Raw genomic sequence first — 15,333 nt, 5'->3', positions numbered from 1 at the left:
GTTCGGGAGAAGGGTTGGCCATCGCTGAAGTAGAGGTTACCCCGAACCACAGTTCTAAGAAGAGCATACCCTCCCCTAACAATAACCATTTGGGGGACGAAAACATATCTGACCGTGTATCAGTCATTATGGACAACCTCAGTCTCCTCCTTTGGGGGCTTTCCTTGAGTCAGACATTCTTCCTCTCATTTTAACCCTCCAGTCCACTAAGCTCATTAATGGAGGTCAGAAGACACTTTCAACATCATACATCATTGCTGTCAGACATGTACAGTATTTAACTAACATTGAAAACAATACATCATTCTACTGTCAAATGACTGCTTGGGAGATAAAGTTCACAATTTATAGCATTAAATTCATAAAAACCCTTTACACTTGAGTCCTGTATTTTTATTTCTGGCAACAAACATTTGCTACTACGGACTACAGATATCTGGCACAGCCACAGACCAGCTAGGAGGTTTACATACATAAAGCTTCAACATCTATCATATGTGTGAGGGTTGAGTTTTCCCATGGATTTGGGTGGAAACTACATCCAGACAATTCATACACCAATCCTATAATTTTAAATCCATGACAAGCAGTGTGTGTGGAAAGGGGGGAAAATGTAAACCTAGCTCAAGAAACCAAAAGAAGAATATGCTCTAGTTCTATCCTAGTACCATTCTTTATCAGTAATGGACGAGGCAATATATAATGAACAAAATGATAAACGCAACATGCGACAATTTCAACAATTTTACTGAGTTACAGTTCATATAAGGAAATCAGTCAATTGAAATAAATTGATTAGGCCCTAATCTATGGATTTCACATGACTATGCCCTCCCAGGCCCACCCACAAAAGGGCTTTATTACAGACAGCAATACTCCTCAGTTCTCTTCAGCTATCCGGTTGGCTGGTTTCAGATGATCCTGTAGATGAATAAGCCGGATGTGGAGGTCTTGGGCTGGCATGGTTACACATGGTCTGCGGTTGTGAAGCCGGTTGGACGTACTGCCCAATTCTCAAAAATGATAGAGGCGGCTTATAGTAGAGAAATTAACATTAAATTCTCTGGCAACAACTCTGGTGGAGATTCCTGCAGTCAGCATACCCATTGCACACTCCCTCAAAACTTGAGTCATCTGTTAACAAAACTGCACATTTTAGAGTGGCCTTTTGTCCCCAGCATAAGGCGCACCTGTGTAATGACCATGCTGTTTAATCAGTTTCTTGATAATCCATCCACCTGACAGGTTTGGCATATCTTGGCAAAGGAGAAATGCTCACTAACAGGGATGTAAACAAAATTGTACACCAAATTTTAAAAGCTTTTTGAGCGTATGGAACATTTCTGGGATATTTTATTTCAGCTCATGAAACCAACACTTTACATATTGCGTTTATATTTTTGTTCAGTATAGTTCATGTTACTCAACTCCACACCAAACTCTAAGCCCACACAGACCACTTGTTGATCTGAAAGGTATGCCATTAGCAATATGGTTCTGCTTTCCACTATACTGCTTGTACCAACAAGGGTTTAGGGGTAGGAGCTAGTATTTGGTATTAGGCATGTGAGTGAAAGGGCAATTACTACACAGGAGTTTAAATTAATCGAAGTATGTGTCCTAATTCTCTCCCCCAACTTCCTAATCTCCTTGCCTCCATGATCACTGATCCAAAATAACCACAAAAAAAAGGTAACAGTATAAGCAATAATATGAATTCCTTTCACCAATCTATCGACATGAAGGGAGCCAAAGGAAGGCACAAGGCAGGGGAATTGGGACAGTGTATATCTCTTCCAGTAGTCAGTGGGGAACAGGCAGAGGAGACATTCCACAGAGAGCAGATCCAACAAAGCACCTTTTTACAGATTTGGCTGTACATTCATTTGCATAACAATCCTTAAACCAAGTAGAAAAATAATGGAAAGGAGAATCCCCGGTCTCATAGTCCTCTCTTCTGCCCTTGAATTAATCACAGATCTGAGAGGATTGGATTGATCAAAGCAGAAGGGTGGACATCTTGGTTTCGCTTATACACTCACCTACAGATCAGTGATTGGGAGAGGAAGATGCACTATGAAGTCCATTCTATTCCATTCAGAAAGGGCGAACGGTCAGCCACTGACTAATCAGTGGAGGGGTTCATAAAGTTAATCCCCTAACTCAGGGTTTCCCCAAACTCGGTCCAAATAATCAAAGCTTGATGAGTTGGTTATTTGAATCAGCGGTGTAGTGGTAGGGCAAAAACCCAAAACATGCACCCAGCGGTGGCCCAAGGACCAAGTTTTGGAAACCCTGCCCTAACTTGATCCTGAAAGAGGGTTTCCTCAAGGCTAAGGCAACACCAAACGCACAAACTCTCATACACGCACACTGAAATATGAAACATACACAGTACACATACTATATGTTTATGTGGTAAACCTTCCAAGAACCTTCTCGATCACATAATTGTGTTAACATACGTAAGCAGGATAGGTACTAGGCAGTTCATCATCCAATAGCGGCCATCTTTCAAGTTCTTTGAGAACCACATTTCAAAATAAAATGTAACACTTTGTGTAATCCTTTAAGAGTTAACAAAACCTGCATTTTCATGCTGTTTCACTCAAATAAACTCTTTACACACTTCTCTAGTTGAGTTAACAGTGGGTATGGATCATTTCCAATAGCTGTCAGTCAAGTATTTGCTTTTAAATTTGTAAATCAAGGGTAGTAGAAGAGCATTAACACAACATATACACTGTATAGTCCATTTGTCCCCAGACTGGCAGTTGTGTTGACTATCAGGATTTAGGTGGTCCTACAGCCTCTCCTGTGTATCAGGAGTGAACTCTCTCGCTAGCTTACAATTAAGGGCACTCGTTTGATTCCCCGAGCTTACTAGGGCACATCGACAGAGGCACTTTACTCTAATTGCTCCTGTAAGTCGCTCTGGATAAGAGTGTCTGCTAAATGACATTGGACCACTCAGTCATAGTGTCAATCTTCACAATAAATTACACAGATACCACATGTTACATTTTCTGTTGTAATTAAAATGCAACTACCATTGTAACTAGCTAGACAATTTACCCAATTTCCTCTACACATCAATCATTGTTTATATACCTTATTTGCAAAGAGCATTTTGAGCTAAACAATTACATTCTGGTTACCAGAGTAGTTCGAGAGTAACTTCATGGTATGAAGTTAATGTAAAGAGTTGCCCAGTCTTAGATTCAAATATTCAACAAACAAGACAAAATAATTGGAGGGTAAAAGTTCATAGAACTCTTTAGTTGGGAGAGCTTGAGGGCGTGGCATAGCCAAAGTACAGAGCAGGTGTACCTTTTCTGCCAGACACGGAGAACCATTTACAGGGTATTTACAAATATACATGAGGGGGTTGGTGGTCTACGTTAGTCTGATCCAGATCTGGAGATTAGCGGGCCAACTAAGAGAAAACACACCTTGACGAATGGTTCAAAGCCAGCAGGTGACCCTAACACACCGCAGCCACCCCCTGCTTTCACCTTTGCGGTGTTTCTAGTCAAGAGGATTCAGCTTCAGCGCCTAATGAATCTGAGACCAGGCTAGGTCTCAATGCAACCGGAAGTGAAACAGACTAATGTTACACCAAAACCAACCAACCAGAACACTGGGCCAAACGTTACATCTTGAGAGGATGCGTCTACTCTTCAAGGACATAATATTTGTTACATCACTGGGTAAATGTGATCCCTAAAACAAAACGAAAGGTAATCCCAGTTGAGGGAGTTTTCAGAGTTTACGTAACAGTGTCCTGCTGAGATGGAGTGTGAAACCCAAATGGATGGAGTGCATAACATGTAAACCAAATAGATGCAGGCGAAAAGAACCAGAGACTAATCAGACAAAGCAGAGGTGGGTGTCCCATTTTAAACCCCTGCCAGCAGCCCACACTCCAGGTGTAGCCAGAGGTCTGATCCTGAGCAAAGTGGCATTTTAGCCAAGCGTTGTCTGGTCTAATGACATTATCATGTGATGATCTTATGACCTTTTCATCACACAGCGAGCCCCCATTGGCTAGACAGTGAGGACGGGGGATACAGACTCACGCCCCCTGGTCTTTGGGATAAGGAGAAGGTGTTAAGGGGGGCAGAAGGGTGATTGGGTTGACTGATCCCTCTTGGTGTAGATAAGCTTGATTGATAGCCCCCCTCAACCCTGAGGACACAGGGTTGTGGGGTCCGGTCAAGCCCTTTCAGTCCTCCTCACACTCCGTTGACACTTATCTTGCTCTTCTGGGACGCCTTTGCTTCTTTGGCCTGGAGGAGAGGTCAGAGGGCAAAGGTTAATTTACAAACAAATTATGAAAAATAAATAGATGGCACTCATTGAATAATGGTGAATTTCAGACATGGACATTAACAATAATGGAATAAAACCCGTTATGGGCACACTGTAATTTAACTACTCATAAATCCTATATGGTTAATGAATGTGGCAAGTAGGTGGATCGATGGTTAAATAGCTATGATATCATGTGGACATGTTTGTTTATCTTTTAGCCCACAATGGTGCTAATCTTCCAAGAGTCCATGGTTGGTTGGTTGGGCAGTTTGTTGTGTGAGCGATTAGGATGTGGTGAGAGAAAGGGAGACAGTGGTAATTACATTAACCCCAATACTAACACTAACCTTTAACCATCTCTAACCATAAATCAAAACCAAAAAGCTAATTTCATTTTTCACAAGTTATGAAGATGTTAAGTGAAGTTGTGAAGAGTAATTTACTTGCCAGCAGCCTGGCCATCTAGTTACTACGGCTACTCTGTCATTTCTAGCATGGCCATCTAGTCACTACAGTGATGCTCCCTGTGGGTATCACATACATGACTCAGGGTCAAAGGTGGCTGACCTGAACAATCTGGGCAGGGGTGGGAGGTTTGTCTGAGACGATGGCGGCCTGGTCTCTAACCTCTTCCACCTGGAGGAACAGAACCACACACCAGAAATTAGGACTTTCTTTACCAACACCACAGGTCATCCTGGAGAAGATACTGGACTGGTCGGTCTTTGACCACAACCCGTTTTTATCTACTCTACTGAGCATTCTGTGACCGGGTTGTGTGTGTCTGCATACTAACCAGCCTGTCTTTGATGACCAGAGCTGGGTCCACTAGTAAGTCTGAGGAGGAGGCTATTGTTCCCTGTGGGGTCTCAGCTAGAGGAGTGGCCTTCTGAAACATACAACACAATGTTACATTATCAACATACATACTTAGACAGTTCTCTTATGACCTCTCGGTTTAACAAAACACACACAATGACCTCCCTGAAAACAAAAACACACACAAATGGAATGATCAGGCCAGTTATGTAAGCAGTGGTGATGCCTTCCACAGAGTGTCCGGAGACTGGTGTAAAATCCACAGAGAGAGTTGGCAGCAGGAATATACTTCAGATGGCTGATCTGCATTTCTATATCACTACGCTCAAGAGTTGGAGAATAAACCAGGTCTCCATGGTCTGATGGTCAAGCCTTAGTTCGGAGGGAAACCTGTGCTTCTGTCAGAATCACTGGAGGCAGAAGCCCTTGACCACAGACCTAGAATCAGATCACACTTCTCAAATACGAACTGATCTGGTTTGGGGGGGTCTTACCTCTAGTATGGTTACAGGGGGTAAGAAAATGTAGTCTATTTCATAAGAACAGAACGCTCTGCGGTGTCCTTACGTTAGCTCCTGAACTGGCTATGCCATATGGCTGTGGGCTACACTAGTTCATTTGGCAGACAAGATTTGCTTAGAATTCCTTGCCATTATATTATATTATGAAGAATACAATTCAACATAGCTGAATGAAATACAAAGGACATTTTCTCCAAACGATTTGAGGGAGTGAGGTTAACAAAGAAACAGGTCCTCCAATATGCTCCATCTAGAGATATTTATGCAACTTTAGTTGTGAAATAAAATATGTTTATATGTTTTGATTTGTAATACATTCTAAGGCTGCATGATGAGACTAATGCTGATTTGAAAAAAAAGCATCATGAAAGGCATGGGGTGTTTTTTTACGCAGGCTGCACACTCATTCTCTTATTCACAATTTGACAAGTACTTGATAATGTCTCAAATTTCCCAGCAGCATTCCCTTTGTGTGATATTGTCCCCCATCAGACTATTCTTGATTTATTTTTGTCTTTACATATTTATTTTATTTAAATTTATAACCTTTATTTAACTAGGCAAGTCAGTTAAGAACAAATTCGTATTTTCAATGACGGCCTAGGAACAGTGCCTGTTCAGGGGCAGAACGACAGATTTGTACCTTGTCAGCTCGGGGATTTGAACTTGCAACCTTTCGGTTACTAGTCCAACGCTCTAACCACTAGGCTACCCTGCCACACCTGAATATACTAAATAAGATAAGTATGAAATTTGTTTTGATATAGAATGGACCATTATCATGCACCTGTCTCGATAAATATCTATGCACTTAAATAGTGAATGGACGACGTATTTCCCGTGGTTCATTTTCATGCCAGCCAGGTAGGCTATACTCCTGTTGTAAAGAGAAGAAATGTGTTTAATATTAGGAAAGTTGAGAAATAGTAGGGCTAGCCTATAGAAAGCTGATGGGGTACTATGTTTAATAGAGGCCATCAAAACTCTAGTTTTCTCACGCAATTGCATAGCCTAAAAAAATGTAGCGCAACATGGGCTTGTGATTGATTAGATTTTTGATTACATTTGCAATGATGTCAGAGTCATTTAGAGGGACAGAGTACTGAGTACCAGGCAATTAGCACGTTTGGTAGGCTACTAATGCAGCATCAGTGCTTGAAGCGCTAGATACAGTGGGTATGATGTCTTACCTCTAGTTTGGGTACAGGGGGTATGACGGGTATAATGGGTTTGACGTCAGTCAAGTACATAGCTCTGGAGAGCAGCAGCAGAGAGGGAGGGACGTTCTCCTTCAAGTGCAGGTCCAACCACTGGAACAGACAGAGGTTACAGGTCAGAGGCCACTGAAGAAGCTAATCCTTTTTCATCCCTAATGGCACAACAGGGTGCCATTTTGGACGCATCCCTTATAATACAAAATAAATATATTAAATCCTTTAGTGGCTCGACATAACGCATCTTTAACAAGGTGGGCTATACGTTTTGATTTTGAATATATTCTAAGGCAGCACGATGCAACTAATGATGATGACTTGTTCACAAGTTGAGTGTCTGACCTGTTGCATCTGCTGGCGTAGCTGGTCAGTGGTCAGACCCAGTGACCTCATCCCTCTGCTACGACACGCTGCCTGCAGCTCTGACACACTCAGAGCAGGCACACCCTCAGTGGCGATCACCTCGTCGTCTGCTTTGATGGTTCTCAGCTGCATCATCAGCTGGAAGCGGAGCAGGTTATTGGTTCCTATGGGCTGGAGCTCCAGCAGCTTACACAGGGCCACCAGCTGGGGGCGCTCTAGATGCTCCAGCGTTAATTCGTCTTCAAACAGCTTGGAGAACTTAACGATGTCCTTAGTGGTGGGCTGCTCCCCTGTGTGACGCACCTGGAGATGGCACAGGGAGGACAGGGGTTAGTTAGAGCAGTCTGGGGACTTTGGAGACAGACTTGGGAGGGACACATGGGCAAGTGAACGTTATCACACGTTGACCATTATCACGTCTGTATGTCCAGGACTAGACAAACAACGGGATGAAAACTTGAAACACTCATGACATTATGAATCAGAGGTGTGGATGCAGGCTTTGCCCTCTGGCTAAATTACCTTCTGTACGTAGGTGGAGAAGCGCTGCGTCTCGTCCTCTGTCAGAGCCTTGGTCTTGTTCCTCTTGGCCATTTCTGCTATGGTCTCCTGGAGGAATTTAGCCAGCTCCAGCTTAGCAGCCAGACCCTTCTTCTGCTTCTCTTCCTTAAAGAGAGAAAAAGGGCAGAAAGAGAGAGGGAGAAGTCATTTCTCAAATGGTCCTCATGCATAAACTAGTATTCGCTACTTGCGATTGTTTTTAGAAAAAGAGTAGGTAAAAAAAAAGAGCCTCATGGCATTCTATGAAGTTGCTAGGTAATGTTAAAGAGGGTCTATTTGAAAACAAACTTTCAAAGTGCTCCAGTTGGCTAATGGTGGTCACTACCCTTGCTTCCTGTAGGTATCCCAATGGCCATGATGTGAGCGGCCAGGTCAGGCACCTCTTGTTGTACAGGAGCACGAGGACATGAAAGCCATTCAGAGTGACCTACAACTAGCCAGGGCCCGGTTTCCCAAAAGCATCTCAAGGTGAAGTTCATCGTTACAACCTTCGTAGGAGCATTGTTAAATCTCAGAGCGGTTTACCAAAACCATTAACGTTGCACTTGAAAAAGATCGCAATCTAACGCCCGCCTTTTGTAGAACAGCTTATGGCCCTCCCGCGTCACCTTACACACAGAAGATCTCCGCTAAACATAGAATCACAGCTTATCTTCTCTGACCGCAGATAACTTCAGAACAAAGTTGACTACAAATAAAGTTGCCAATGTCTTTGCAATTGATACAAGTGACGTATAAAAATATGCTTCAAATCATCTTGAAATACACTTCATGTTCATTAGAGTTCTATTTTTCTACTGGGAGTAATTTGTCTCAACATATTTCATGATGTGCGATTTAGGGTATTTTTATTGGGTAAGCATTAGAATAAGCCACCTCATGAAATAGCCTTCAGGTTATTACAGAAATTCTACTCAATGGGGTGATATGTGAGAGTTGTGTCTGTTTTGATCACCTTACATTATGTGTAATAAATGGTGTATGTTCATGTTCACAGAGCTCTCTTGTGAATGAGACCACGGTCTCAACGGTGACAAACTCTTGATCACCCAAAAAATAAATACAAATACATTTGTAGCCGTAGTTGCTAATCTCTCTCTAGGAGCTGATCTGTCGTCAGTATTGTGAAATAATTCAAATTTTAAAAGGTAAGCTTTGCATTGACAAAGCTGGTCCGAGAGCAGCGCTGCCTTCTCCCCCCCGATCATATCAGTATCGGCACTTTCTCCAACAACGCACTGGGAGACTGTTCTCTCTGCGTGTTTTTGGAGAAATGCGTGTTACATAGTTAGCCGTTGTAGGAAAGATGTATCGTTCACAAAAAATGAAGAAAAAAAAAAAATTTCATCACTATTGGGAAACCAGGCTCAGGCCTATTGGGTCTAATCCCACAAAGACCTGGGGTGTCCCAATAATCTATTTCTTCCTGGGGTGTGCACCTGTTCACTACTCCCCACAAATGTAAAATAAACATTGGATTAGTGGGGGCATGGGCTAGAGAGTTTCTTTGAGTAGTAATTTCCTGTCAAATCTATGAAGGGAGGTGAACAAGTGCACACTTCAGGAGAAAATAGATTGGGACACACTTCTGCTCATTCTAATGGCCTACAGGTCTAACGGAAATATATCCCTTGCTTGGGTGCATCTCAAGTGTGCTTTTGTCTCCTTTCCTTTATCTGCATAAATCCCTGGTTTGAATCCAGGCTGTATCACATCCAGCCATGATTGGGAGTCCCATAGGGTGTCGCTCAATTGGCCCAGCGTCGTCCGGGTTTGACCGGGGTAGGCTGTCATTGTAAATAACAATATATTCTTAACTGACTTGCCTAGTTAAAAAAATAAATATATATATATATATATTACAAAAATGGAACAGAAAAACAGACACCTAGCATATCATGACTAGATCAGTGCAGATGAAGGAGAGGAGACAAGGAAGCAAGTTTAGACCATTGAGACACAGTCAGTCATCAACAAGTCAAGGACATTAACATTGCAACAGTGTGAAGAACGTGCCTTCTTGGTCTCGGTCTCGAAAGTGGAGGGCAGCATCTCAGGGAAGAGCTTGAGGAAGACAGGAAGCAGGAACTCCATGAAGGGAACGATGATGAAGACCATGAAGGGCAGCAGGCGGAACAGGTCAGCACATGTCCTCATCAGCTGGAGAGAAAACGGAGGGTTAGCAAAGCAAACAGTAACAGGTCTCACACAACAAGGGAGGGGAGGAGAGAGATTAAAAATATGGCAGATTACTTATGTAGGCTACAGTTTTTTGGTATTATAGAAAGCTGCAGTGATGCAATGCGAGTTTTGCCCTGTGATTGCACCAACACCTATAGAAATAGAATGCCAACACTCAAGTCAATCCCAAACATTTTGAAATGTGACCGACAAAACAATGTTCTCTTTGAACAAACAAAACCAATGGCTGTGGCCACATCTTAGGTGATACTCCCATCTGATTCTTGTTCATTTTATATACTCTAGTCCATCTGATTCACAGGATCTTGTTCCTTTTATGAGCAAGGTCCAAAGACTGGCACAATACCTCAGCTAACCCTTCATGAACAGTAGATTAATACATTACACTATACCTCAGCTAACCCTTACAGGCGATAGCCTGAAACAAGGCTCAAGACTCAAGGAATTTAGCTCACTGTTATGAGCAAGGGTGAAAGACGCAAACAGAAGTCTGTATGTCTGACCGTTTAGTTCATTTTATGAGCTGAATGGGGGCGAAGGACGTTAAGTGAAGCCACATTTGATGACGGTTCTGTTCATTCTATGAACTGAACAGAGTGAAGGATATAGGTGAAACTCTGAAACACTGTCCTCGTTATTTCATATAAGCAGGATAGTGAAACTGTACGTATGATAACGGATAAAGTTTGTCGGATCAGGATAGTGAAACTGTACGTATGATAACGGATAAAGTTTGTCGGATCAGGATAGTGAAGAAAGTGTCAGCCTATTTGCAACGCACCTTCTCATTAGTACATTTCCATTTGTGTGTTGCACTTGCATTCAGTAGTCTATGAAATCCCATAAAGGCATAAACGCACGAAAGTGTGTATTCTTATTTAAAATGTATGTGGTTCTGTCCTTGTAATGTACTCATCTAGGTTATGTATTAGGTCATGTTTTATGTGGATCCCAGGGAGAGTAGCAATTTGATGAATAGAAAGAGACATCAGTTACAAACCAACTAAAAGTGTAATGAAATTTGGCAATGATCATAAGGCATACAACACTTAAGGCTGAATAGCTGCGCCCACTGCTGTGCCTGCGTGTCTCGTCTGGGCCACTTACCAAAGCACAAAACTATTTGGGATAATGTTATATATTGCCGGTTTAAGTAAATTCACTAATTTTCATGTAGCTGACCTGCGGTAATGTTAAATAATGTTGTCGCTGCCTATAGTTCTCTTAATTATTGTGATAGGCTCACGTTTTACAGATACGACATACCCCCACTATTTATTTTGCTGGGACGCCAAACCCGGATCGGATTACTTTCACTCCTGGTCTTAAGCCACAACACAAGAAGGAATCCCCCTTGAACCACCATGGTCAACAACACTATGTTAGGATTCTGTCCCTCCGTCTCTAGCAGACTACTAGCACTGCCAGTCCCTTTCTAAAATAGCACCGGTGCTGAGTAAAGCTCTACCATGGCATTCAAACAGCAAGGGTCACACGGCGGTGAGTTTGGATGTGTGCATGTGTTATTGCACCCATCTTGTATCAGAGGCAATAGGCTAGATGCATCCTTTCAATCAGCCTTACTAATAAACATGGATCCTGAAGTCAACTGAGGGTGGGTGGGTGTGTGTTTGTTTGGCGTACTGTATCTACATGCCTGCGACCCGACATGTACTGTGTTTCATTCATTAGTCAGTCTTATTTGCCTATGTTTCACCAGACAGTCTATTAGAGACCGTTCGGTACACCATCCACATGAATGTCCTTTTTCAGATAGCAGATTAACCACAACACTGGCACTGTGGCAGGCAGGCAGCGTTCTGAAATGTTTATAATCTAAGGGCCAGATTGGGTGACTCAGACCTAAGAGTTTTGTTCTTAGACTGAGGGTTAAACTACAATACCTCACGACACGTGGTTCTACTCCTTCAGTTGTGTTCAATAGGCACAACGAGAGGAAACATGAACGCAAAAATGAGCAACAGCTATATTGGTTCAATAAGTTCAAAAGGTAGGACCTTGTTCTTTTCAAAACATCCTGAGATTTGGAGGTGATCAGATGATCATTAGTTCCTGGTACTCCTTACTGCACATCAAAGAGTATTCCTATAAATCCTGCCCTCTACCCTGTTATTTACTCCTTAAGGAACAGGTTAAACACAGAGCGAACTCAGCCTACACTTCCTGACTTACCCGTCTCCTCTCCCTGCGTGAGAGCAGTTGTCCGTGCAGCAGTCTCCACACCATCCTCCCTGCAATCTTGGTATCAATCCCCAGCAGCCTGAAGCCATTGTAGTAGTGTTTCAGCTCATCCACTATCCTCTGGCCAATAGATTTCCTTACTACCTGGACCGTAGGGGCAGCTGCAGCCACAACAGTGGCAGCAGCAGGGGGAGCAGGGACTGGAGGTTGGGGTGCATGGGGGCCATTCTTAGGGGTCCCTGGGTGGTCATCCTGGGCTGGGGTGGCAGGGGCCTTGGTGTCCTGCAGCCAGACACAGGAACTGTGCAGAGATCTGGCCAGCAGGGTGGTGCTGTGGTTCTTGAAACCGTGGAGCCGAACACAGTGAGGGTAGCCAGACCTGGAATGGCTGAGGGAGGGTAAGAACAACAGGCGGCTGGGGGGGTCCAGGTTGTGGTGGACGTAGGCTGTGGAGGGGAGAGGGCAGCAGCTGTGCCTCTTAGACAGCAGGTAAGATCCCCTAGAGACAGAACACATAGATACATCAGTATGGTCAGTGGCTGCCTGGTCATATTTGACATATCCTTTCTTTCACTACAGCAGTCAGCCAGGCACACTGCTGTTCTAATGTAAACTAGACCAATGGTTTGTGGGGTGCCACCTATGGCATTTACAGACCAGACCAGCTTGTTGACATAACCAACTCTTCCAAATTACTTCCTGGAGAGTTAAATGACTGATTTAACTAGCAGGGATCTTGTGGACACGTACAGTGGTGTGTGTCCCCACTGTGTGGTTGAGGTAAGTGCAGGCCTAAATAGTTTCTAATATAGAGCCGGTGACCTGGTCTCCTACCTTGATCTTGTTACTGCCAGAAGCACCTGTGCACTGAACACTACCATTGTTGTTACACCGGCAGATCGAGGTCTCCTGTATGGTGAACAACAAGACCAGTGAAATACATTACATTAAGCTATTTCCAACCGTCGTGTAATGGATTCAGTATGATAAAATGTAATGTTAACGATGCGGATTACAGACAGTACTGTAGCTCATTAGCTAGCTAATTAGCTAACATCTGCAGTCTTGAGAGATTGAAACTTTGGTTTGACAATAGAACATCTAAAATATCTGATGACTTAGCAAACCTAGGAACATAGAGATAATGCATGTTCCTAGAGCAAACAACTGAAAACGGAAGTTGATTGACGAACTTAGCTAGCTTACCTCGAACGTCAAATTGTTCTCGAGAGAGCTATGTTATGGCTGCCGACAGGGCGTCGTAAAGATTGTCTAAAAGAGCAAAATAGTAACGTTACAATCCATTCACAGTTGTGTGCTGATTGAAGATGTGCGACGAAAATCAAGACTGATGGGATAATAAACCCATTTCTGACTTTATTATTACTAATATTCCTTTGAGAAACGTCGTGTACCCTTTTGACCAACTTCGCCTATTTGGTACAGTGACCTAACGCTGCTCCCGGGTCGTCACTAGTTAAATTAACACAGTCATAATTATGGCTAACTCCCGCCCATTTCTACAATTTATCTTATTAAGACCTGATTTTAAACATAACCTTACGCCTAACCTTAAATTAAGACCAGTTTTGACTTTGTAGCTATGTTATCTAGTGGAAACCCTGTTACTTCACTGAAAAGGTTATTGCGAGTCACACCGGGCGCGTTCGAGTGGATCACTTTTGTGAAGTCGGTGTCTTCTTTGGTATTATCGCGGGCAACCACCAAAAAATATAAGTGCATGCCGCCATCTACTGTATTGGCTGTGTATCAGCATGCTATTCTGTAGTAATGAATTCATTACACTTTGTGAAAAAAAATTGCCCTAACCCTGCACACATTAAAACCTCACAACTATGGCCCTATCTGATCCTACTCCAGGCCAGCAGCCAGGGAGGACGGGACCCTATTGTCCAAAACATTTTGTAACCAAACGGCGGGCGTCAGAGACACTGGGAATCTTCAACTTCAGTTGATCATCCTCCACACTTAATGGCACTCCAGTTATCACTCCTTTCAACGGCACCCTGCTCCAGAGAGGAAAGCAAGTCACAGTTCTTGTCCCCAGTTGCATGTCCCCAGTATGCTCCCTCTGGACGGCAGAAACACACAAAAAATCTAAACAATTCCACTTCGAGTCACTTTCACTGACCCAACATATCACAACCTGCCCTCCACCAAACCTGACACCACATACGGATCTGCCAGAAGGCGAGGATCCATTCTCTCCAAAAAAACTCATTCCCACTGGGCCAGAATCATCTTTGTCATCATCAGGATGAGGCTCATACTCTGCTGTCTTCACCGCACCTGCCACCGCAGTTAATTCATCCTCACTCTCCTCATGTTCAATTTTCTTCTGTAGCTCTACCACAAGTTCTGTGTGATCCACCACTCCATATTCACTCAAAATATGTTCCACTTTTCTCCAGTCCGCCATCTTACCCCCACCTCATGGCCACACCGGCAGCCATCTCCAAAGTCAGTGACAGATGCCTTTACAAGTTTGTTGCATTATAAGGATAAAAATGTTCATACTAGAGCCTACATGTCTACTGCAGGAACTTTACAGAAATCATGTGATCAAAGGTCATGAACTTGACTGTAAGTTTCTGCAGTTGTTCATCACCAACTTCCTCCTGCAGCCTTTGCCTGCATTGTGGGAGGCTCTATTGTTAACCAATCATTAGGGTGTTTTTGTTTGACCCATGCCAAGGTGACCAAAGACATGACTAAAACGGGAACCAACTTCATGTGTACAGTGGAGAGCCTATATACAAATTAATGTGATAATTGAAGCTCTCTCTCAGTAATTGATTTTTACAATGACCACATTATACACTGCTCAAAAAAATTAAGGGAACACTAAAATAACACATCCTAGATCTGAATGAATGAAATATTCTTATTAAATACTTTTTTTCTTTACATAGTTGAATGTGCTGACAACAAAATCACACAAAAATTATAAATGGAAATCAAATTTATCAACCCATGGAGGTCTGGATTTGGAGTCACACTCAAAATTAAAGGTGGAAAACCACACTACAGGCTGATCCAACTTTGATGTAATGTCCTTAAAACAAGTCAAAATGAGGCTCAGTCGTGTGTGTGGCCTCCACGTGCCTGTATGACCT

At 43.0% G+C, this 15,333-nt stretch overlaps 1 protein-coding gene across 1 annotated transcript; it reads right to left on the bottom strand.

The window, feature by feature from the left end:
• Window positions 1–688: 688 nt before the first annotated feature.
• On the bottom strand, window positions 689–13,871 carry LOC109881467 (LETM1 domain-containing protein LETM2, mitochondrial-like). Its single transcript, XM_020473597.2, has 11 exons — window positions 13,612–13,871; window positions 13,403–13,468; window positions 13,031–13,105; window positions 12,188–12,695; window positions 9,809–9,952; window positions 7,754–7,897; window positions 7,211–7,534; window positions 6,845–6,964; window positions 5,111–5,203; window positions 4,882–4,950; window positions 689–4,289 (listed from the first exon to the last, which is right to left on the bottom strand). The coding sequence occupies exons 3-11, from the start codon at window positions 13,075–13,077 to the stop codon at window positions 4,236–4,238; spliced, it is 1,503 nt and encodes a 500-aa protein (XP_020329186.1). The 5' UTR covers window positions 13,078–13,105; window positions 13,403–13,468; window positions 13,612–13,871; the 3' UTR covers window positions 689–4,235.
• Between the last annotated feature and the right edge of the window lie 1,462 nt (window positions 13,872–15,333).

This window comes from Oncorhynchus kisutch, linkage group LG3 (genome assembly GCF_002021735.2).
Source record: "Oncorhynchus kisutch isolate 150728-3 linkage group LG3, Okis_V2, whole genome shotgun sequence".
NCBI lineage: Eukaryota > Metazoa > Chordata > Actinopteri > Salmoniformes > Salmonidae > Oncorhynchus > Oncorhynchus kisutch.
This window is presented reverse-complemented; position numbering and strand designations above follow the sequence as displayed.

Bases quoted from the DNA above. Each gene is read 5' to 3' on its own strand.
- LOC109881467 (XM_020473597.2), bottom strand. From the start codon at position 13,077: ATGGTAGTGTTCAGTGCACAGGTGCTTCTGGCAGTAACAAGATCAAG. The intron at 12,696-13,030 runs GTAGGAGACCAG...TTCTGTCTCTAG, and splicing joins CTGGCAGTAACAAGATCAAG to GGGATCTTACCTGCTGTCTA. The intron at 5,204-6,844 runs GTAAGACATCAT...TGTATGTTTCAG, and splicing joins CCCCTGTACCCAAACTAGAG to AAGGCCACTCCTCTAGCTGA.